Source organism: Poecilia formosa, unplaced genomic scaffold, assembly GCF_000485575.1.
Source record: "Poecilia formosa unplaced genomic scaffold, Poecilia_formosa-5.1.2 Scaffold70, whole genome shotgun sequence".
NCBI classification, from domain to species: Eukaryota; Metazoa; Chordata; class Actinopteri; order Cyprinodontiformes; family Poeciliidae; genus Poecilia; species Poecilia formosa.
In genome coordinates this window covers 175,130-198,063 of record NW_006800009.1, presented here as the reverse complement: position 1 = coordinate 198,063, position 22,934 = coordinate 175,130, and the positions used below count along the sequence as shown (strand labels likewise).

Here is a 22,934-nt window from a genome sequence, read left to right as displayed (position 1 = left end):
AAAACTGGTGGAGGAAAAATAAGTTGATGTTCACACAGCTAAACTTAGATTGCACAAAATCAGCATATGGATTTAATATCATACAAAAATTGTCTGAAGCTGTTTAGTGCAACCAGTGGTAAGAAGTCACAGAAGTCGGAGGAAGGACGATCATTACACAATCTTTTTTTACGATGCATTTTAGCTAAAGACCACGCTTACATTCATAGTGGCCGCAGACCATTTTCAAGTTGTAGTTACATTGACAGACACCAGTTGGGTCTTTTCGCTGCTGTCAATCTGCTTTTTTTTCTCTTTTTTTTTTTGATCTAATATGCCTGAGACCTACTGAATATATTCAAATGGCTTTCAAACCACTGCTGTGCAGTGTGCTGCATTCAGAAAGCAAGAGTGGATAATAGGATTTTAATCTTCAGGTTTTAGCCCCATCCTGTGGAAGACATGCAGGAAAGGTTAATTAGCTCATTAAAAGCCCTCCCTAAGAGAGAAAAGCCGTTTTGCTATAGAAGCACAGGGAGACAGGATCCTTCAATTAACAATTAAAATGCAAAGGATAATAGCTCATAAATAATCACATTAGACTAAAAACGCTCACACTTTATTCCCAGTGTTTCAGGGGCTAACAGATTCCCCCCCCTACTGTAATGCAACACACACACCAGCATACATTGTATGTTTTAAAGGGGAAGGAACAAGCGCTGACCAATTACTGGAAATCCCCAGTTGAACTGGCCGGTGCATAAAACATGTAGGACAAACTGAAACGAACATGTGCCTTTGGAGTTCACAAAAATGTAGTTCTTAGGATTCGTTGCAGTTCACCAATAATCTACAGTGTTTTCTTGTTAGGTTGTTTCTTTCCTGCTTATTATTAATGACTCATTTATTCACATTACCACATCTTGGAAATAAAATGCAGAAATTTTGTCCTGAATCATCGAAAATAGATTCTCCACGTGAGCCAAGCTGATTACCATAGCAACCAGTTTTCTCTGAGTATTGCCACTTTGCACCAAGCATATCAATGTTAGTTGCTTAGTAATGACTAAAACTCATTTTGAGAGTTCCCCTGTTGGCTAGAGTGAATCTTGGTACATTTGAATATTTTCAGGAAATTAATTTATTTCAGTAATTCAACTTAAAGAAAGTTTAACTCATTTATATATTAATTAAAACTGAGTGATATTGAATCATTATAGCTTAAAACAATTTAACCCCCAAATTTAAATCTCAGAAATATGTTAAACTGCATACAAGCAGTTTAACATAGAACACAGAAGACATATGAAATATAGGGATGACTGCTGAGTTGACTGTAGTCCAGTAGGCAGTTTTGACCCATTTCTGGTAGGCCACAAAGGGTCATTAACAAAAAAAAGCTTTTCAATGTTAGCTTATATGCATAAGAGAATATAAACTAATAGTTGAGAGGAAGGAAAAAAATGTTCAGAAAGTGAGGACTGCATTTCAATTCAGGGTCTCCAGAGGAACCACATAGATGCATCCAAGACCTGTTTCATAAGTGTTTCATTGGTTGTGTTAAGTCACTTCTAAACCAGATAACGCCAGAAGCACCTTACCTGGGCTGAGGTGAAAACAGAGGGGCCTGGTTTTCAGGTGAATGGGAAAGGCCTTTTCCCACAGAAAAAAAAGAAGTTAATTTTGCATTTCATTTCAAAATGATCATAGTCAGGATGGATTTTGGAAAGATACAGAATCCAAGTTGCTAGAGGTTCAGTGTGAAGTTTCCACGGTTGTTGATGGTTTACGGGGCCATGTCATCTGCTGAGTTTTGTTCATAGTGTTTTATGACATCTAACTGGAACTTTTAGAGCACTGTATGCTTTCTTTTGCTCACAAGTTTCATGGAGATACAGATTTCTAGCTTTTTTTATTGAACCTGCTGTAACCTTTTATTTTTATTAGGTAAAGAAAGTCAATTTTAAAGTTTAAATTATGTGTAAGCCTTAAGCATCTAAATTAACATAAACACTTTTAAAATAATTGACAAATGGTATTACTTTTTTCATTTAAATTTAAGGAACAACCATACTTTTTGACAGGGTTCCAGCTCATTCAGATGGATCTGTATTTTGAAAGTGTCTAATCCTTGAGAAAGCAGCAGCTTCCTATCTCTAACAAAGAAGTAGTTTGACAGGATATAGGCTCTCAGCAAGTCACCTTATATTTCTCACCATTTCTTCGGTGTGAGCTATTGATAAATATGCAGCAGCTTCTCTTTATGTTAATGTGGAAGGCCAAATTTGAAGGTGCATATAAATATTTATCGTGAGAACGTTGTGAAATGCCAAGCTGCCGCATGTGTACATGACACTAAGGGGGGCTGGGGACACATCATTATATTCCTCAATGTATTCCTTGTAAAATGTAAGAACCCACACAAAGGAAGATTTGGTTAAATCTGAGCTGAAAGGTTCTGTGTATTAACAAAGATATTTACAGTACATCTCTACACACCACTCTAATTTACAAAATTAGACACGGACGTGTCAATTGTGTCTTGATCAATTTTCACAGGAACGCCACGGGGCCTTTTACAGTCAAACTTCTTTTAAAACTAGATCAGATGATTTCTGGTAAATTCAAAAGAACACACCATCAGATTCTTCTGTGGTTTCAGCACATCTTGTGACGTTAGCAACTACGCTCCGGCTCCATTCATAGAAAGGTCATAGACACATCCATTCATATGTGAAGCACAAGAAAACCCAAGAAGATATTACAATCTCCTTGACTCTTGAAATAGTGAAAATATTTTTAGCATATCAAATTTACAGAAAAGTAGAAAGAGTGAAATAAAAAAAAATAAAAAACCCAAACAAAAGCATAAAATGTACATTCACTCCAAAAACCAATGAAGTTTCTTAAATCAGCTCTTCACCCCCTAACCCGCCGTCAGATGATGGTGACGCTGGCTGAGGCCTGAGCACTCTCCTCGTGGGCGTGGCTCTTCAGCAGGTCTTTCATGAACTGCTCCAAAGCATCAAAGTAGCCCTGACACTGCCACGTGTCGTTGTGCGTGCCCTCTGGAAAGATGGCCAGCCGCTTAGTCCGTGCAAGGGACAGCTCGTACAGTTGTTTCATCATAACCGGTGGGATGAGTTGGTCCGACAGACCCGACACAAACAGCGAAGGCATGCGGCACAGCGCCACCTGTCTGTAGGACAGGAACTGATTCTTATAGCACCAGAAGGGCAGCAGGCGCATTGGCAAGAACGAGAAGAGAGTTGCAGCCATGTGAGGGATGCTGAGAAAGGTGTTTTCAACGATGATGGCCGCTATGCGGTGAGGGTTCACTGACGCAAGACGCACAGCTACAGCGCCTCCTAATGAGCGACCAAAGAGTACCACTTTTGTTTTGTCCAGGTCGGGGCGTGTCATGACATAGTCCAAGGTTGCTTCGGCATCCAGGTACAGCCCATCTTCACATGGCTCTCCCTCGCTTTTTCCGTAGCCACGGTAATCCACCAGCACCACATTTGCTTTCAGATTGATCAGCATTAGAAGTGCGTTTGGCACTCTGTGACCAATATTACCTGCGTTGCCGTGGAAATAAAGGATTGTAGGAGGAGCAGAGGAAGTGGGGCTGCTCTGATTGGTGGATGTGACGCCAGAAGCAGAATCTCCTCCTGTGTAACGAAGGAGGATGAGGTTGAGCTTCACACCGTCCTTGGTGCGAATATACACATTCTCGTGCAGGATTCCTGCTGGCATGGGAACATACAGGCGAGAGGAGGAAGGTTGGTCGGGAAAGTAGAGAAGAACATCCTGAAATTTGTAGAGGATGCCGGCTACAGATGCGAGGATGAGAGCGAGGAGGAAAAAACCTCCATACAGGTGGAAAGTGAGGATGAGAGCCAAAAGTGAAACTCGGCAGGCACCCCAGGACCAGGATACTAGAGTCAGGGTGCACCGCTCCATTGCCCCCCACAGTCTCCAGGGCTTCTCCATGGCCGCACACGAGCTGGGTCAGAAAATACACAATCTGCAAATAGAAAAAGTCCATGAGAATCAGAAGAGGGAAAAACAATTGTTGAAATCTGTAAAGACCAAAAATGCAAAAAACACACAATTTCTCTTTCAAAAAAATATTGCATATAAAGTAATAGGCATGGCAATGGATATGCTTATTATTTCTGGTAAGATAAATTTGAAAAGAAACACATAAATGTACTTACGTAATGTTTTCTCAAAATATTAAATATAATTTTAAGATCAGAATTACACTCAAAAATATTAAACCTTAGAGAACACCTTTAAAACTTAAAATCTAAAAATAATAAAATAAGAGCTGCATGATGTGCCATATCACAAACAGTATCTGGATATTATGAAGAAAAAGGACAGGAAAACATAAAATGTGAGCTACGCATAATCAGTATCATAATTGCACATGGTGTTGTGCAACCTAAAATAACATACATGGGAAATTAGGTCAAATTAATAACCTAAAAAAAACAAAAAAAACAACAACAAAAAAAACTTGGATGCTTATCAAACTGAAATTTAATCAAATATGAAAGAAACAGGCACCTAAAAATAACATCAGGGAGTCATAAAAAACAAACAAGAAAAACCAAAGGGCACATTTTGTATAATATCACTACAAACATAGAGGACTGATGTATTATGTTAAATCTACATCTGTCTTGGTGTAATATGTTTAAATGTTTGCCAATCCATAGGAAACAAACATAACATACAATAAATAACGTAATGATAAAATTAATATGATGCTTATTGGATTGAGAAATGTTACAGAGCAAACTACAACTCCTTATCTATTACAGGGAGAGTCCCTGTATGAGATAATTTTTTTAAATAAAAAATGTGGCATTTAAGCAATTTAACACTCGGCCATTTTGACAAAATATAACATCAGCATTCTGAGACATAATAACAATACAAGAACGAAAAATGACTGAGCCCCACCCACAATGAAGAAATTGTACAAGCTACTGTTAACCTGGGAAACCGTGATGAAGGCATACTGCGGTTGGATGTCTTCAGAGGTAGCTGTGCCGCTATGCACATAACGTCAAACGGCAACCTAACTCATTGTAAGTCGTGTTTCTAGTCTTTCACAAGGAACTCCCAAATCGATAAAGAAGATACTTCCAGTAAATGTGAACTAAACCCCGTCAGAAATGTAACCATAAATGCAGACGAGTTAGCTGAGTGCCAAGAATGCTAACCAACTAAGCTATCTTTGGCAGCCACTGGCTGTTAGCACGGCTGGATGTAGCTTTTGAAGCTAGCTACCTAGCTGTCATCAAAGGGTGGACTAAGTAGCCAGCTACTCACCCTTCTCTCATTTTTAGCGTCTCAGCTGGATGGATTGATTACAAAATAACGACACAAAGACGGCGAAGTAACTGTCATTCAGCTTTAGATCGGTTCACGAGTTTATAATTAATGCAGAAAGACAACTGAATGACACCTACTACCGGTAGAGATAGCTACACAGGTTAGCATTACTGGCGCAACCCCTATTCAGTTCCGTGTATGAAATTCAGTCCGTAAAGGTGTTCCGGAAGATATGTGATCGGTTTCCATTTAGAAATGCATAATTGGCGTTATCGCAGATGACAACCTTGACAAAAACTGATATAACACAATATTAAATGGTGGAGTTTAGAAAAATGTTGAAGAAATAAAAGCATGCAATTAACAATATGTGTACTTCTGTCTGTCTGTACTTCTCAAACTTTATCCACCAGATGTCGCTCTTGGAGAGAATATGGATTTCGAATATTTCTATCTCTGTCTGTCCATCCGTCCGTCCATGTTTCGATTCCTTTTGATTGTATACTTCCACATTGTGTGTGTTCTACATATTCCTTGTACAGATCTTTCACAGATCATTTTCCTACATAGCCATAATTATAACTGCATAGTTTGTTTAGGATACCCCATCCATTTATAATTTATTCCTGCTTGTACAGTTTTCCACTTATATTTTGTCAGTGCTGCACATTTTCACGTTTCAGTTGCCATTACTTTTCCAGTTATCTATATTTCGTGTGTTTCCCTTTACATGTTGCTGCAGACACAGTAAAAATGAATCTATTCTGTTGTATTCTTGTCTGAAGAGTACGCTGTGTTTACACAAATATGACAAAAACAGCTAAGGCGGGTTTATTGAAGTTTTTCCCACTTCTTAGGCTGCTCCTTGGTTTTGTTGTGATTTGCATCGTAACACATTGTGTCACCTTGAAGTAGTCAGACTGATTTCATAAATTAGCACAGCTGTTGGCTAATCAGCCAAGTTTTCTTGATTTAGTTCTACAGTGACACGGAGGACAACATCGTAACCATGGTTAGGCCAAAATTTGCAACAAACGTTATATGTAGTTTTATCATTGTGAAGCTTCTAGTTTGTGCATTCACATCTGGGAGGGGAAATGTAAACACGTGAAAGCAACCTATGAATCACTAACTGCAAGTGAGATATGCATCATTTTCAGATATTTCTTGAAGTGTAATCACACATATGACGCAGTGGATTATATACTATATACAGAGTAACAACACTGGCGGGTCACCTTTTTACAATTTCTAGTTCTTCAAATTTATTTTTGAATTTGATGCCTGCAATATGTTCTGGGGAGGATGGGGTAAGTTTTGTCACTTTGTGAACAACAGTGTGAGCAAATAGTCCAAAAGTTTAAAAACAACATTTCCCAATGTCCAATTTTAAATAATTTAGGGATTTCATCGTCTTCAGTCCATATTAGCATCAAAATATTCAGAGAATCTGGAGAAATCTTTGCAAGTAAGCGACAAGGCCAAAAATCAACATTGAATGCCCTGACCTTCGATCCCTCGGGAGTCACTGCAGTGTCACCATTGTCAGTGAACATTGCTACATCAAGTGCAAGTCAGAACTCCTCAATGAAAAGTGAAAGCCATGTATCAACAACACCCAGAAATGCTGTTGGCTTCTCTGGGCCCAAGTTCATCTGAGATCGACTGACACAAAATGGAAAAGTGTCCTGTGGTCTGACAAGTCCACATTTCAAATAATAATAATAATAAAAAAAAATCATGGGTGCCATATTCTACAGGCCAAAGAGGAGAAGGGCTGTCCAGACTGTCTTATCTGGACAGTGATTGTACAGGATTGTGTTAGTGCCCATGGCTGGAAGTAGGCAAGAAATCCACTGTGGTCAGAAGGAGATGGACATTAGGTGTGATGCTATCAGATGTTATTCCAAATACCTTGCTTGTAACAAGTGATGAATTACCACTGAACTAGTTTCTGTCTATTCTGCTCTAATCTTTGCCATCAACAGGACACTTTTGTCCACACAGCTGCTGCTCACTGGGCATTTTCTCTTTGTTTTCCTTTTTTTTCATTCCCTGTAAATTCAAGAGATGACTGAGTGTGAAAATTCCAGATCAGCTGTTTTTCCAAGTAATCAGATCTGCCAGTCTGGCACCAACGATCATGCTGGATTCAAAAGTCACATTAATACCATTTCTTTCCCTTTCAGATGCTTGGGTTTAAGCTTCACCAAGTTGTCTTTATCACATGTTGCTGTGATTGGCTGATTCCCCAACCGAGTTAACAAGCACGGGAACATGGACACCTAAAAAAGTGCCTGGTGAGTTTAAAAACTACACACTATTGTACTATTAAAAATGTATTAACCTAGAAAATATTTAATTTTAGAAAATACTTGCAGATCATGCTCCCACATTTCTTCTAATTCTTTAATTTTTTTTTCAAATTTAACTTTAATTTTAATAGATAGTTCCTTCCTCTTTGCTTTGCCTCTACATCACAGTTGCAATTAGAATGGAAACACAGGATTAAGAGCTAAAAGTGAGGGACAGGGGTAAAATAGGATTTAACCTTACTTTGCCATTTTGGAATGCAAACATATGTGCTATTTAGATTAGAAGTTAAATACAAAAATCTGCTATTGAGCTATGGCATCATTTTGTAGCCAGTAGCCTTGCGCAGTAAGGAGCATTTTTTTTTATTCATATAAATGCAGTAAACTGTATAGTGCAACATGTATCCACACACACACACACACACACACACATACTCATACTTGTCTCTTTGAATTATAGGCTGTGCTGCATTCTGATGGATTTGGTTTATAAGAGACTGACAGCTGGCAACTTCACTCTTTCTTACCTATGACTCAATTACCTTTGACATGGCAGTCAAAACATCTATTACGCACACACGTACACACCGACAATCTTCCACACAACCCCTCTCTGTGACTTCACTCCAGATCCCATGGCTCAATTACTTGAAATATAGCACCAAACAGCTGGAGGGCTTTAGCTCAATAACACAGCGTCAGAGCAGCTATATGACGGGGAGTCATTGTGATGACCTGGCAGGGAATATGCTACCACCAGGCTGACGGAAATACTTATCATTCACCTCACAGCGTGCTACCAGTGGCCACCCAGGGACGAAGTAGACATTCCAAAAGGCAGCCATGTCTCCCTTTGATTATGTTAAAGGTTGAACCTGAACTACTGCTGGAGCGCTGATGTTTCAGTTTTGTCACAAGTGTTTTATGACCGATGCAGTGACGTTATTGCTGTTTATCATTCTTGCAGTCGTTGCCCCTTTTTTTTTGTTCTGGTTATGGTTATCTGAAATAAGTCATTATTATGACCAGTAGAATGTGAATACAATGTCATACCAAAGGTGATGTTAGTATCTATGGCTACAATTCAGATATCTTGTCACCTTGGAGACAAAGCATTGATCTGAGTCAGAAAGGACGGGTACGCTGTGGCAACTTACTTTAAACAAAACACTTAAGAGACTGCAACTGTTGCCATTACATTATTTTCCACTTTAACTCTGAAGACATTTCCTCTTAACTCGTTGAGAATTTATTGTAATATAGTTAAAGACAACCTTAATTTGGAGTTCACATTTTTTTTTAGCAATGTGTATTAAAGGTAGAGCGAAAGGAAGCTACCCTTACTTGGCACTATGTCCATGCGAAGCATGACCTACACAGTGTGACTGCCAGGAATAAATTAACTGGAAATCGCTGGATGTCTAAAGCAGCAATTAGGCAGCAGTGCTATGGCAGAGGAAGTAAATGTTTATTAAAGGCTACATTTCCCCCATTTCCCTTGCAGTAAGCCTTCTGTTGCATCTATGATGATATCTATCACTTTAATTGGCCGTCCTACAGTTTTGTGTCTTCATATGTTTATCCTGCGTGAAATATGGCAATCATCTTGCGATATCCAGGGTAATTACATGGGAACTGGGCATACTAATTGGATCGGACTGTAACATGAGGCTTTTGTGTAAAGATGGGAGACTTATAATAGACACCTGGTTGCTTTACATGCAGAAAATTCATGTATTCTGAGAAAATTAGGCCATTTTAATGAAAGTAATCACATCTTAAGCATCTTTACAGTATGGATAATGTTAAACTGGTCATTATCCATCTTCTGGTATTTTATGTGCACTTTTTATCCTTTCCTGCCAGTAATCAAAAACAGCTGCCTATTTAAGGGCTGTAAATTTGGCAGAAAGCTTTTGTCAGGAGACATTTTATCTAACTTTGCATGAAGATTGAAAGCAAAGTCAGTTGCTGGTTTGGCCCCAACTGATCTAGCAACTGTGTGCTAAAACCTCTGAGGTTACTAATAGTCCTTTTGAACTCAAGCACTCAAATCTCTAAACTGTGGCATCTCTTCTAATTCCCTTGCTGTAAATATTTCATGCAATTAATTAGTATGCTATATTCATTGTTGCACACACACACACACACACACCCACACACACACACACACACACACACACACACACATATATATATACTTTTTTTTTCTTTTTTTCCATTGCTGAAATGAGTATAGTTCAGAACATAAACCACAAACCAGGAAAGGTTACGCAACTTTTATTAACAAATCACATAACGTACAAGATGGACAGCAAGTGCATCAAAAATCAGATTCATAATAAGTAGCACACATACTCACTATTTTAGTACTTGGTATTACACAGGCGAGCTTCATTTCTTCATGCTTAGATGTAGTTAATTTAGATGCATAATCATACATCGGAAGTGTAAAGTATTAATAAAATAAACAAGTTACATGTTTTAAAGTAAATCTCCTGCATAGGTAAGGTTAGGTAGGACACATACCTCTAGTAATTAGTAATCCATGTTTGATGTTTTAGTGTTTATAGAAATCAGTATTGTTTGGAACCGAAAAGTGCAATTACCTCACATTTGCACTTAAGTGCAGCAATTGAGATAATATGTATTTTCCAGCACTCACTAACCACCACCTATCATTAGACTCAGTCTTAACCTCAGTTACCGTACCATGCTTCGTTTGTCGACTTGCATGGAACTCTTCATCTTGGGAAGAAAACTACAAACGTCCACCTTTACAATGCACATTCTCCATTTAACAGAGGCACAGCCATAAACTAACACTATAGCAGAAGTTCAGCATCAACAGCTGCCATTGGACTATTTGTGAAACCGTATGCAAAGACTCACAGAGTACTGAAGCCGTATTCTTTGAAAAATGCTGTCACATTCACGTAAAGTCAAAGGTACAAAACGATGAGGTTGATATTAGGGCACAACGGTTCACAAAGGATATCCCTATCCACTCAAAGAGTAAATTCACTCAATTTAGAGGAAGCTTAGTCACTTTGTGAAGGTCAGTTAGACAATGTGTGGTTATTTGAGTTGCTTTGGAAGATCTCTTCTGACACCGCTGATTCCAGAGGACATGTAGAGTCTGGTCTCCAGTAGAAACGGAAGGGTTGTGGTCCGGATTAAAGGTTACTGTTTCATCCGGTGAGGACTGAAAGGTCATCTTTCATTTCTCATTTAATAAGTAGATGTGTTTGTGCTGAGGAGTGTGGGTTCCAAGGTCTGGGTGTGTTGGTATACAGTCCATGTACTGAAATTGAAGATGGGCTGAAAAGCCAAAACTGAGTACTCTTGTACAATTAAAGATGCAAATGTAATGAAAGATAAATTTGGGTGTATTTTCAATGTGAACCAGAAGAAAGGAAGGAACTCATAAAAGTAGTAGAAAGATGTCATGATTTGTCAGTGTGTCAGCAAACCATGCTGACATACGTGACTTGCTTGAAAAACACATATGGTGGCTATCTACTGGCATATTTTAGTCACTCCAGCCTTATCAAATAGAAATTCACTTAATTGTCTCAATCGGATCTTTAGTTTCCACCAGATTGTAAGAAGCCACTCTCCAGTGGGTAATATTTCTTTGTAAGATGTGAACGACTTTCTTTTTTGTGGTTCATTTACTAAAAAATAAATGATTAAAGATGGGACACTCTACTGAACACCTCAAGCGACTATTCTGCATTAACCAATTTTAGAATTGGGTTTTGAAGCACTGTTCAGAAAAAAACGAGCTCTACAAGACAGAGATGGATATAATACAAATCTCTTGTGGAGATGAGATGAGAAGCATAGTGACAAGTTTGTTTAGCACCGAAGGGCAGAAATGTGTAAAATGTCTTCTTGTTTTTATGGTGAGCTTAAGACCCAATTTAAGTTTGAAAAGTTTTCATTATACAAGAATCAGGTCCAAGGTCAGCTGACTTTAGGTTATCCAACTGTAAAAAACTGGAATATTGCCTGAAGATGAAGGTGGAGAGATAGGAAAGGAAAAGGGGAAAAAAAAACATGTACTTGTGTAGAAGGGCTTTATGGGGCAAAAGGAAAGTCCCTGCCATTTACCTTTCCTTTACACACTTAGTAAAATGGTTTTAAGATACATTAAAAATGTCACTGGACTATTTAAAAAGCTTTTAATGACAGATGGATGAAGAATGTAAGGAAATGCCTTGAAAAATCATCCAAATATTTAAGAATTTATTGGCTCATGTTCTTGAGATGCAGTGAACTTTGCTTGCAGGGTTGTTACAGTATTAAAACTCGATATCGATGCCAACAAACATATTTGTTTGATACTGTTGCAACATATTCTGAAGAAAAATATGTATTTCTATTTCAAAACAAAAAATATGATTATGTACAATGTGACGAAATGCGCAAAACCAACAACTGGGAGCCAATTCAGCCCATGTTTAAATAATATATAATTTAAAAGTGTAAATTCTGTATCTCAAAGATTAATAACCAAGGTAGAACTTTGAATAAATCGTGTTATCCTTTTTGGAAGGGTATACTTTTGATTCAGTTGTGCAATTATTTTATTTTATTGTATTATAGTTGCTTATCTTTAGCGGGCCACTGTGTGATTCCATTTGCCTGTCAATTTGCCATTGGCATCATTAACTTTTAATATTGAGGGACAAATGAAATATTACTCTATAAAATAATAGGTAAAATGGTTTTGGTGCATGCAAAACATATTTTTAAATGGTGGGTTGAGACAGGTTCCTGCTTTTTCTGGTCTAATCGTCAACTTCTGTTTGGCTCCACTATAACCTGTGATATTATGAGTTACATTAACCTCCAATGCCTTTATGACTAAACTGAGGCGTAATGGAAGGGGTGCTGTGGTTTGTTTTATTGCTTCGCTTTAGAAGCTGTTAAAGCCATCACTTGATTAACAGAGCATGTTCAGGACGGAGCACTGCATGGTCAAAATGGAGAGCTGTAGAGATCAGACCAAAAGAGCACCATCCTCGGGGTGTCCTTGTCTGTGAGGCTAATATTTAGACAGTTAGCATTAGCTTATGTCATCTGGGAGGTTAACTTCTTCACTGCTTCGGATACAGGAGCTTTATCGATTTTTTTTAAGTTGCTCTCAAATATCCGTGTCACTTAGTGTTAGCGCAGGTAGCATGTGGCATCTGACATTTTCTTTCTTTTTGTTTTTTTTTATTTGCCTCAGAGGAAAAGTGCCTCCAAAATGGTTGGGTTTAAATATTCTAGACTTCAGTGATATCCAGGGATAAGCAAGAAATGTTTTGTGGTCAGAGATCCACCTTCCTTTATCTTTTAGCCTTTCCTTCTGTAGTAAAACAGAACAACAACTTTGGCTCTGCTAACCTTTCAGTTTATCGCAGTCTCCTCCTCTCATCTTATTACCTTTCTCTACAATGTTCCTCTGTCCTACTCACACAATCGCAGGTACTTACTACCAAGCACCAGCCCCCCCCCACCGCCACCCAGAGGCCCATACAATGAGAACTTAATGAAAAGGTACTTTACACAGGCAGCTTTGCACTGGGGAGACACCTTTAACTGCCACTGGTAATGGCAGGAATTAACAGAGAGCAGCTCGTTCTGGGTCTTCGTGCATGCGTGTGTGCGTGAACATGCACTTCCTGATGACTGTTTGCAATGTTTGCTTAAGTGAGTCATTGAGATTTTGTCCTATATTGCGTGTGCATGTGCTAGTTCACCACCCAGCAATATACAGCAGCAGTTCATCTGGTTGATTTATCTCTCCCAGGCCACTGTGCTCCGGATCCTATCTTGATTACAGTGCATCACTGCAGCCAAAGCCATGGCCCCCCTGCGACCCCATAAATTAGCCCCACTCTGTGATGGGGCCTCTCAAAGTCAGATGATACCAATCCATTTGAGATGATTGATTTAACTACAGACATAACTTCAGCATATCATTTATGCTACCCGGAGTTCGGCCTTCGAATCGAAATTCACAGTGGTGCGATGCATTATAGCTCGGTTGAGAACAGGGGCCGCCAGTGAGAATGGATGTCGTCCCATAAATCACTGTTAACGGGAGGTTTTGATGGTTATGGAAATTGTTCACACCTTGACAGAAAAAGGTAGCCGAGCATACCTGTCTCTTTCTTATTTTCCTATCAGGCTGAAACTGTCTTATGGAGGTAAAACACGGCAACGTTCTTCAATCCTAGTTTTATGCTGAGGCACAGTAGACAGAGACGGCACAGAATTTATCGCTTTTGACCTTTTGCTGAACTTTACTCTGTCTTTGGTAGAAATTTGCAGTCTTGCAGTGAGGAGAGAAGGAAGGGGACATGTCCAAGTGAGGAAAGGGAATGGTCTTCAGATTGACAGTAAAGTTGCGACTACTAAATGTGTGAGGATGACAGAGCGTCCCTGACATCAAAAGCTTATTTCAAAGATCACATTTGCAGAGCCGCAAATGGGCAGATAATGCAATTTACAGTGACACTACCCTTACATTTAACCCTGTCGTAATGGCATTTGGAGCGGAGAGGGAGAGAAAGATATGCAATTGTTGCTAATTGAGTAATTCCTAGGATTTTGCATCGCCCAGAGAAACACAGATGCTGTGATCAGAAGAAGAGAGTGCAACAACTAGGGGTTGGGTGGTGGAGGGGGTTCGATTTGCACGTGGCTCGTAGACTGCAGAGTGTTTCTGCAAAGTCATCTGAGGTCAGTCAGTCACTATGATGAGAGAGAAGATGCAGAGCAATGGCTCAGTACAGAAAATCATCATGCAAGCCTGGACTTTAGATAATGAATAACTCTGAGCTTTGTTTACTAACAGATGGACTGCATGGAAGGCTAGATTACTGCAATGGAGATTACATTCTGGTTTTGATATTAAAGCGTGTAACCACTCCCCATTGGAATCTCAGATGTAAAGACAAACAAGCGGTCGATTTCTGCATATTTTGGACATGTTCCTGTTCTAAAACACCTCAATCTGAAGGTTGGATTAACTTCATAGTACACAGTCAAGTTCTGCGTGCGGGACTTACGGACTGATTTTGGATACTTCATAATGAAACCACAAAGAGATGGCTCCAACAAATTAGTGAACCTCAATGTGTTTGATCAAGCAATGCGGTATTAAATATAACTGGCCTCTAAGTTGACCAATTTAGAATTTTGTTTGATGTCCTGTGCTGTAAATTGTGACAAATGCATTGACATAAGCAGCAAGAAAGAATCATTTCAATGAATTAAAACAGATGTACCCCATGGCCAAGTTTTTGTCTAATTTCTTTTCAGCGTATAGATATGATTTAAACCAACTGTTGAAGATCCTCCTAGGAATGGGTGTCACCAATTAGCTGTGGCTATAAACACTGTGAAGCAGGGATTATATTGTTTTGATCTATGTTTCTTGTATCTTTCTCTATCTAATAAAATGTAAAAAGAAAAAAAATTGTGTCTTGTGCAGTTATACAGGTATATGATGATGACCCTGTTTTATTATGGCAAGGACATCATATCCATTACAGCACATCTGCTGCATTTGAAGTCTATCGTAGCATATTTTGATGTCATGTCTTATGTTGAATGTAAACACAACTGTGTCGATTTGTAATAAATATAAAACTCTGGACTAGGCACCAGCTTTAAGAATTAGCATACACCACAATTAGCAAAGTGCTCAGTTGCAACAGACGTGAAAATAAATTGAAAAAAACGAAAGCGGATTTTGCTTTCTAACTGTAACAACACACCAGCAAGTATCTCATTTAATGAAATTATCCAATGATCTTGTATGTTTGAATGCATTCATTTATTTCAGACTGCAAATACCTTGACGTCATGATTGATGAAACACTCTTTTTTTTTAATTTTCATATTTACCAACTGTTAAACCAAAATCAAGGATTGATTTCTTTTTAAGAGCAGAACTTGCTTTTGCTGTCAGAGCCAGTAAACACCTCGCTGCTGCCAGTTTCCTTCCTGTGCTTCTGCCAGCTGTCTGACACTGTTGGACACAGTGCCTTGAGTTTCATAACAGTACGTAAGTCTCCAACACATCAGTGCATGTTGTATATTTTGGCCAGCTGGACATTTTTGTCCATGCACAGATATTTCCGTTACAGACGTTTTATGTCAGTACTTTGGCTAATCAGAGTTTTGCATTTTCTGCCCCCTTATTCTGGAACGTTCTACAGCAAGACCACAAACTCTGAAATCGAAGCTCTGTCTGAGATTTTAAGCACCTTTTTAAGACCCTCAGATAATGGAGACTTGTTGTTGCTTTTAGTGGTTTTGGTATCCGTTGTCTTATTTGTGTTGCATTAGCTTTGTTTTAGTGTTATTTGTGTGAACAGGTTCTACTTGAAAATGAGATTAATTGTGGTCTCAGTGAGGCTAACCTGTACAAATAAAGATTTACAGTAGTCAGATGCTGTTATTTATTTTGTTTGTGATTTTTTTGTTTGTGCTAATTATCTGGGTAAATGGTGACTACATGATAAGACATGATCAGTGGTTGATAAATAGAAACTTTAACTCAACGGCAATCGGGAATTGTAAAAAGCTACTTTCCTAGCCTTCCACATTTCTAACCAAGACTGCTGAAATATGATTTTATTTGCCCATTACCTGTCTTAGAACTCCACAAAATATGTTTCCTTTTCAAAATGTTTTAATTACAGAAATGTAGGAAGAAAATGAAAAAAAAAGACAGAATAAGACAAAACCTTGTCAGTGGTGAAGTTGTCGTCTCAGAGAATCGTGGGTTCAAATCTTGACTCTTTGAAATTTCAATGTTGTTTCCTTTCTCTTTGCATTGTAGCAGTGATGGGCTACAAATTGCTCACTTCCCAAACGTCATCCTAACATATGCTAGGTAGTTACGTGAATATTGAGCGTTTGACTCCTGAAAGATTAAAGGTGGAATAATTTCTGCTCTAGAAACTCATAATGCTATTCATATTCCATGTTATCCAGGATTTAACTCCACTTCTGTCTCTTCAAAGGCTGAAATATGCCTTTTTTTTTTTTTTGGTACTTTTTTTGTTGGATCCAGGGGACAACATCTCTCTTTCATCAGACTGCGCTTTTTTCTGACAGCACAGATTAGTGAGAGGGAAATGCATTTAGAGATGTCAGGCTCATTATCTGCTGCTCACACTGAGGCTTAGCCGTGCTTTTGCAACAATAAATGGTTCATCCAAGGTCTTCTATGTTTTTTTTTTGTTTTGTTTTTTTCTCCAACGCATTTAGCTAATAAAAAATTATGTACACTCACAGCACACAATGGATATTGAATTCAAACGATGCCAGCAGGTCTGTGCAGGTGAGGAGGACCAGCTAGTTTAAATCGGTTTGATTTTAGTCAAGTTAATCTGTATTGAATCTCAACAGAAAAAGCGAGCAGGTGAGAAAGAATTCGGAAACGGAGAACAAAAGAGGTACACCGGGTCCAGCTTGAGTTGCCGTTGACAGGCTTGGTGACATAAACAATTTGGGAGGGCCTGAGCTTTCTCAGCTGGAGTGCAGAGCCTGAGTATTAGCCCTGCAGCTCATGTAAACTCTGCCTTCTGTTGTTTACTCTCAGGCTGACTACGAGTTTAGGATGTTTTCTGAAATGTGTACAGATACCAAACAAATCTGCTTTGCTTCATTGTGAAAGCTTCTGTGAATGGCAAAAACGTTCTTTAAGGTGTTCCTTGTTGTTAAATTATGTTTGCCTGAGTTAAAGGATGCTAAACGTATTACAGCTGTCTTCATGTCATTTCATTTCTGCACCTTTATTTAAGAGTAAACTTGAGGTAACTTAGCAAAATAACTTAAATTTAAGGAAGCCTGGTAAAGAATGATATGAAATTTCACCCAAAGGTAAAGTGTTTTCATGTCGTATGTCTAGTATATGAACAGATAACAGCATCACATAAAACATGCCTGTCAAAAAGGGGCTGATATGAGTATGAAACGGGGTGAAAAGTTAAACAATCCCAGATGGGTGCCACCTTCTATGCAGCAAGAGAAATGATACATTTCAATTCAAACAAACTTTGCCTAGAAAAACAAAACAAAACAAAACAAACAAAAAAAAAAAACCTTTGTAATCTGCCGTGACATATACAAAAACAAAAACATAATGGAGAAATAGTAACATGAACAGCAATGTGGAGTAATGCAGAAATAGTTTCTGACGGTACTTTATTATGCACGATCTCAAAGAATTACAAAATAATTATAGAATAATAATCTAATCAAAAATCTGAAAGTGAGGAGCAGGTAGAAGTACATAAAAACAAGATAAAAATAAATAAATAAATAAATAAATAAATAAATAAATAAATAAATAAATAAATAAATAAAATAAAGGGATCAACTTAATAGTTTTACAAGGAGGAACAGGAGATTTTTGTGTGAGGATCATTCTGCAGGAAAACTAATAAGTGTTTACACTATTCCCCTCTCATATTTGGATTACAGTGGCAATTCATAGAGTACAGAGTAGGAGATCCACAAGACCTGCGTAGATTCCTGATCTTCACCAATTCAAATTACACCAATTGAAGTCTTAGAACCAAACTCTATCTATTTGTATTTTCTATTGCCCTTAATCTACTATTAAACTTAAAATATTAATAATAAACTCATAGTGTTGAAAGATGGTTCCGCACTAAGTGCTTTCGACCTGGTCTTTGTATCCTGTAGGTTACACACTTATAAGCTGTGTTACCTTTCTGACAGGTATTTTCTTTGAAGCTGCAGTCTGGATGAATACAGATATCCAGAAAGAAGAGTGGGAATATGTGATAAGCCAGGAATTCAATATCCTGATGGGAACGGAAATCTGTGATGATGAGCCACTGAAAGATTTTAGAGCGTTTTTTTTGTTTTATTATTATTATTATTTTAATGGCAATCCGGTGTGGTAATTGATCAGAGAGAGAGTAAAACCCCCTTGTCTGCAGAAAGGCAGCACAAAGGGAGTGGGGGAGGTTCATGCGCAAAATTGCATCTAAATCTTGACTGAAATTCGACATGAGCCAAATTATAGACGGCTCAAAAAGGAGAAAAATCAGCTGGAGGCAGTAATAGAAGGAAGAACAAACATCCACATATTTGGACGAAACTAGAGAACCAGGAGAGGAGCAAGTGAGGAACACTGGATCCATTTTGGATCGCTGTTGACAGCATGATGACATGTTCAGCTTTAAATGACAAGACCTTATTAAAAAAAATAAATAAAAAAGACTTGTGTGATCACCGTGAGAGGGTTTTAGTCTCACATGATGATCAAAATAATTAAATCAGTATAAAAGCAATATTCTTCAGTGGATCTTATTTCAGATTTTCATTGCCAGTTTGCAACATCCAAGGCAGGGCAATGAGCCTGGGTGGAGGGTGTGTGTCTCTTTCAGCCAATCAGAGAGTGATGTGGCTGTGTTTCCCCACCTCCCCCCCCTCTTCATGCCAGACTGATGAAGGCCAAACAAGGAGAGAGAGAGAGAGAGATAGAGAGAGAGAGAGAGGGAGGAGAAAAGAAAGATGGCCTGAAGATTTTAATTAGAAGAGAAAAAAAACAGTCAAATCAGGGTCAAGGAGATTTGAAAAGGAATGTTTCAGATGGCGGCTGTAGGAAAGGAATGGGGAACGCTGAGAAAATAGAATGAATTGTAAGGGTTGTTCAATTAGTCAAATTTATATTCCATTTCTGATTTTGACTCCAAACAGCCAAAAAATGGGCTAAACATCAAAAAAGTATAATCATAAAAATGTGTTGAAAGTGAAAAAAAAACCATTGAGAACAATGATAATTATTATGTACTACATAGCTCTACAGCCCTGTGACAAATATAAGGTTAGGGAAGAATGAGAAGAAAAAAATGACATTGATTTTCCTTTTTCGTGACGATTTTAGTAGGTAGGTGAATAATTTGCAAAGTGAACATGTCGAGACTGAGATGATTCTTCCCTTTTCTTGTTCTATTTCTGTGTGAAACTACTGGGTCCAGGCTCGCAGCCACCTCTACGCTCCCCCCCCCCAAGCTGGAAAGCTTTTGGGAATGTAGTAAAAATGAAAGAAAGAAAAGATCAAAGTGCTTAAAAGTCTCAAGGAAATGCAAATGTCTTTTTTGCTGAAGCATCAGTACTGTATCAGTTTCAGTTTATGTTTGAATTGCAAAATCAAGACAGATTGTGTATGTTTTATTGTTTAAACTACATAAAAAAATATCTAAGTAGATACTAAAAACGCTCAAGCTGTTTATTTGATCATTTCTAATTTTTGACATAATTCTTGTCTGACTTACAAAGGTGTTTTTTTTTTTTTTTTTTTTTTACAAATCACAGAATTCTGTAAAGACAAATGCAGACATTGCTTACAAAAAAGTATAGTGAATTGTGCAAATGATCGTTTTATGTAACAATAGGTGTAGCACTACAGTGACACAAGATAATCAATTCTACACATGCCGCATCAGAGAGAACACACACATTGCATGGATAGTGGATGAGTCATGTCTGCCAGCCTCTACTGTTCTTGTGATGGCTCGAGATTTAAGGGCTCGCTATCTGCATTCATCTCACAGATGCAACCCCCCCACCCCTTCCTCCACCCCTTTCCGTCTCTCTGCTCGCTCTCTCTTTCTTGCTGTTGCACAACTTGTGTTTCCCTCACACACACATAACAGGTAGAAAACACTGAACGAGTGTGTGTACGTGTGAAAGCTGACAACTCTCCATATGTTGTGCGCGGCTGCCACTGTCAGGATCTGATATAAGTCAAAAGATATGGAAATTATTTTATGATAATCCAGACTATCTCTGTATTTCCCAACAGAGAATGGTGAGACAAATCCACCGATCCACAGATCTGAATACCAGCACAAACACAAAAAAGTCACATTCAGGGTCAAATGTCAAATACAAAGTATTCGCTGTGCAATTGTGCAGTTAAAGGACAAAATTTAGACAATTTCTGTCAAAGTAGGACATCAATTCCTATGAGGCATAATCACAGCTTTATGCAGTGACATAATGCGTGCGAGAAAGAGTGCTGAATGAGCATCGGAGCTTTCTTAGCAGTGACACAACAACGCTGTCCAAAGCAGCATCTTTATTTTCACTTCTGAACACTAGCGGTAAACATCCACAAGCACAAAACATCAATCAAGCTGAACCTCCGTGTAACATCTTGGCTGTGGACATGATCTCTTTCAGCAACTTTAGCTGGTTTGAACATAATACAACGCAAGCTGCTGCCTTGAAGCAAAAAAAAAAAAAAAAAAAAAAATCAGGTTCAAATCCATGCTGTCGTATTTCTGCATGGAGTTTGCATTTCCTCCATGAGCATGCGTTGTTTTCCCTGACTACTTCTCCTCTTTGTTGTTTTTGTCGTACAGTCCAAAGACACACATGGTTGGCTAAATGTTCTCTATATTGTCAATGTCTTTAGACAACTGTTGTTTGTTGATGTTGCCCTTGATGGAGTGGTGATGGTGTGCCACTGAAGGAAGACAAACCCCCCAAACCTCTCTCCTTCATGTACGGATTCTCAGGGAAATAACATATAGCTGGATAAAATATTGCAAATAATCCAGCTGCATTTTTTTAGAGACAGGAGGGTTAACTCCACTGTAGTAGGTGAGATATCAGTGGTGCTGGAAGTTTGTCAAGTACAACTATTATTTTTTAATAAGTTTGTGAGTCATATTTGGCTAATCTAAGATTCTTTGGAGTGGTGTTGGACTCCACCAGATGGTTTCCATGCAAGCTGGAGTTTTTTTTTTGTTGAAAGTGTGGAAATATAGTGATTAGATAAATTGAAGAATGGAAAAGCGTTGATATCCTAAACTTATTCTCTTTCCCGTTTTCTCATTCTCTCTTTGTCTGGCCTCACTAACTGTGAAAAGCTCACACAGAAGCTTACATATTTTGGATTCTGTGCTCTTCTTTCTCTTCTTCCAGACAACAGGACCTTGATTTTCAAATGAAATGGAAATTTGACTTTTCACTGAAAAGAGGTTTTTTGACCTCTGAGCCAAATTCCAGTCCGTTCTCTCATTAACCCCAGGCAGGGCGCTTCTGATGTCGTCTTTTGACTTGCGTAACACAACTCCAAATGACAATTTGCAACAAATGAAGCCTTTCTTCCTGGATATATCTGTGTGTTGTAACTCCTGAAGCTCTTAATGGTAGTCCTCCTTATTATATTGGCCATAACACATAACTTTGAGCCTTTTTTAGTAGTATGAATAATACACATTTATCAAAAATAAACAAATAAATTATTTGAAATTCTCCCCTCTGGTTTTATTTAGTCTTCTATATGAGATTTGCCTCTTGATTGAAATTAAAATGCTTTTCAATAATTCTTTTAGTTATTAACTGAAGTCGAAAGTTTAAATAAAAAAAGTAAAACAAAATAATAATTTGAGCACAGTTCTCTACAGTTGTAAATTCATATTTCAAAAAAAAAAAAAATTAAATAACAAGTATGCACATTATAAATGACTCTTTGGCTAGGTAGCAGGTAATCTGGAGGGTTGGGTACCACCTCTATATACCCCCCACCCACGGTGGCGCCACTTATCCGATATGTTTCCAAGGCCAGTATATTGACACCCTGAGTTTGACATATACTTTTCAAGTCAAGGACGAAATGTTTTTACTCATGCTGCCCCAAAGTACCTGATGTCCCTCTGTGTCTGGATATGTGTCAAAAGTAATCTTTTAACTGCAGTGTTATGAATGGATTTGCGTTGTACCCTGCACCAAAGAGCAAGATCTCGTTATAAGTGTGTGCTAGTTCTTGCCATGTCAAAACAGTTAAATACCACTCTAAATATCACAGCGCCAAAAAAAAAAAAAAAACAGCGTTTACCACCTTTCAGTGTCTGCGGTCTCTCCCCCAGCCTCTGCGTTTGTGTGGTTCGCATACAGGTAATAAGCTGCTCCGCCACTGCGCAACGATGGAGCTATCACAACGATGGAGATGACGCAAACAGACTCAGCTCTCCGAAAAAGTGTTTCAAGACGAACATGGCGGCAACTTAACCGAGGTCCAAGATGACAGTGGCCACCGGGAGAACCGATTCGAGGCTTTCCGAGAAACCCGTCTACCTGCGTCGAGGGGGCTGCTGGCTCTCCTTTAAGTGAATCTGCGGATCGAGCGGTGGCAGACGCGCAGCATCAGCACCGAGAGGCTCGCAACAGCTGGTGTCCCTTGCGCGCCCCCCTGACAAGCGAACAAGCCCGGAGAGGGGACGTCAGGGAAGA

The 22,934-nt window shown here is 38.6% G+C and overlaps 1 protein-coding gene across 4 annotated transcripts; it reads right to left on the bottom strand.

Annotated features, from left to right (window-relative positions):
* Nucleotides 1-292: 292 nt before the first annotated feature.
* abhd13 (abhydrolase domain containing 13) lies at nucleotides 293-22,623 on the bottom strand. Of its 4 annotated transcripts, none has more exons than XM_007555353.2 (2): nucleotides 5,326-5,548; nucleotides 293-4,006 (listed from the first exon to the last, which is right to left on the bottom strand). In XM_007555353.2, the coding sequence occupies exon 2, from the start codon at nucleotides 3,970-3,972 to the stop codon at nucleotides 2,917-2,919; it is 1,056 nt and encodes a 351-aa protein (XP_007555415.1). In that variant the 5' UTR covers nucleotides 3,973-4,006; nucleotides 5,326-5,548; the 3' UTR covers nucleotides 293-2,916. The 4 variants fall into 4 exon arrangements, with proteins under 4 accessions (XP_007555415.1, XP_007555416.1, XP_016528593.1 ...); XM_007555354.2 differs by lacking the exon at nucleotides 5,326-5,548 and adding an exon at nucleotides 4,988-5,277; XM_016673107.1 differs by lacking the exon at nucleotides 5,326-5,548 and adding an exon at nucleotides 4,954-4,977.
* Nucleotides 22,624-22,934: the final 311 nt, after the last annotated feature.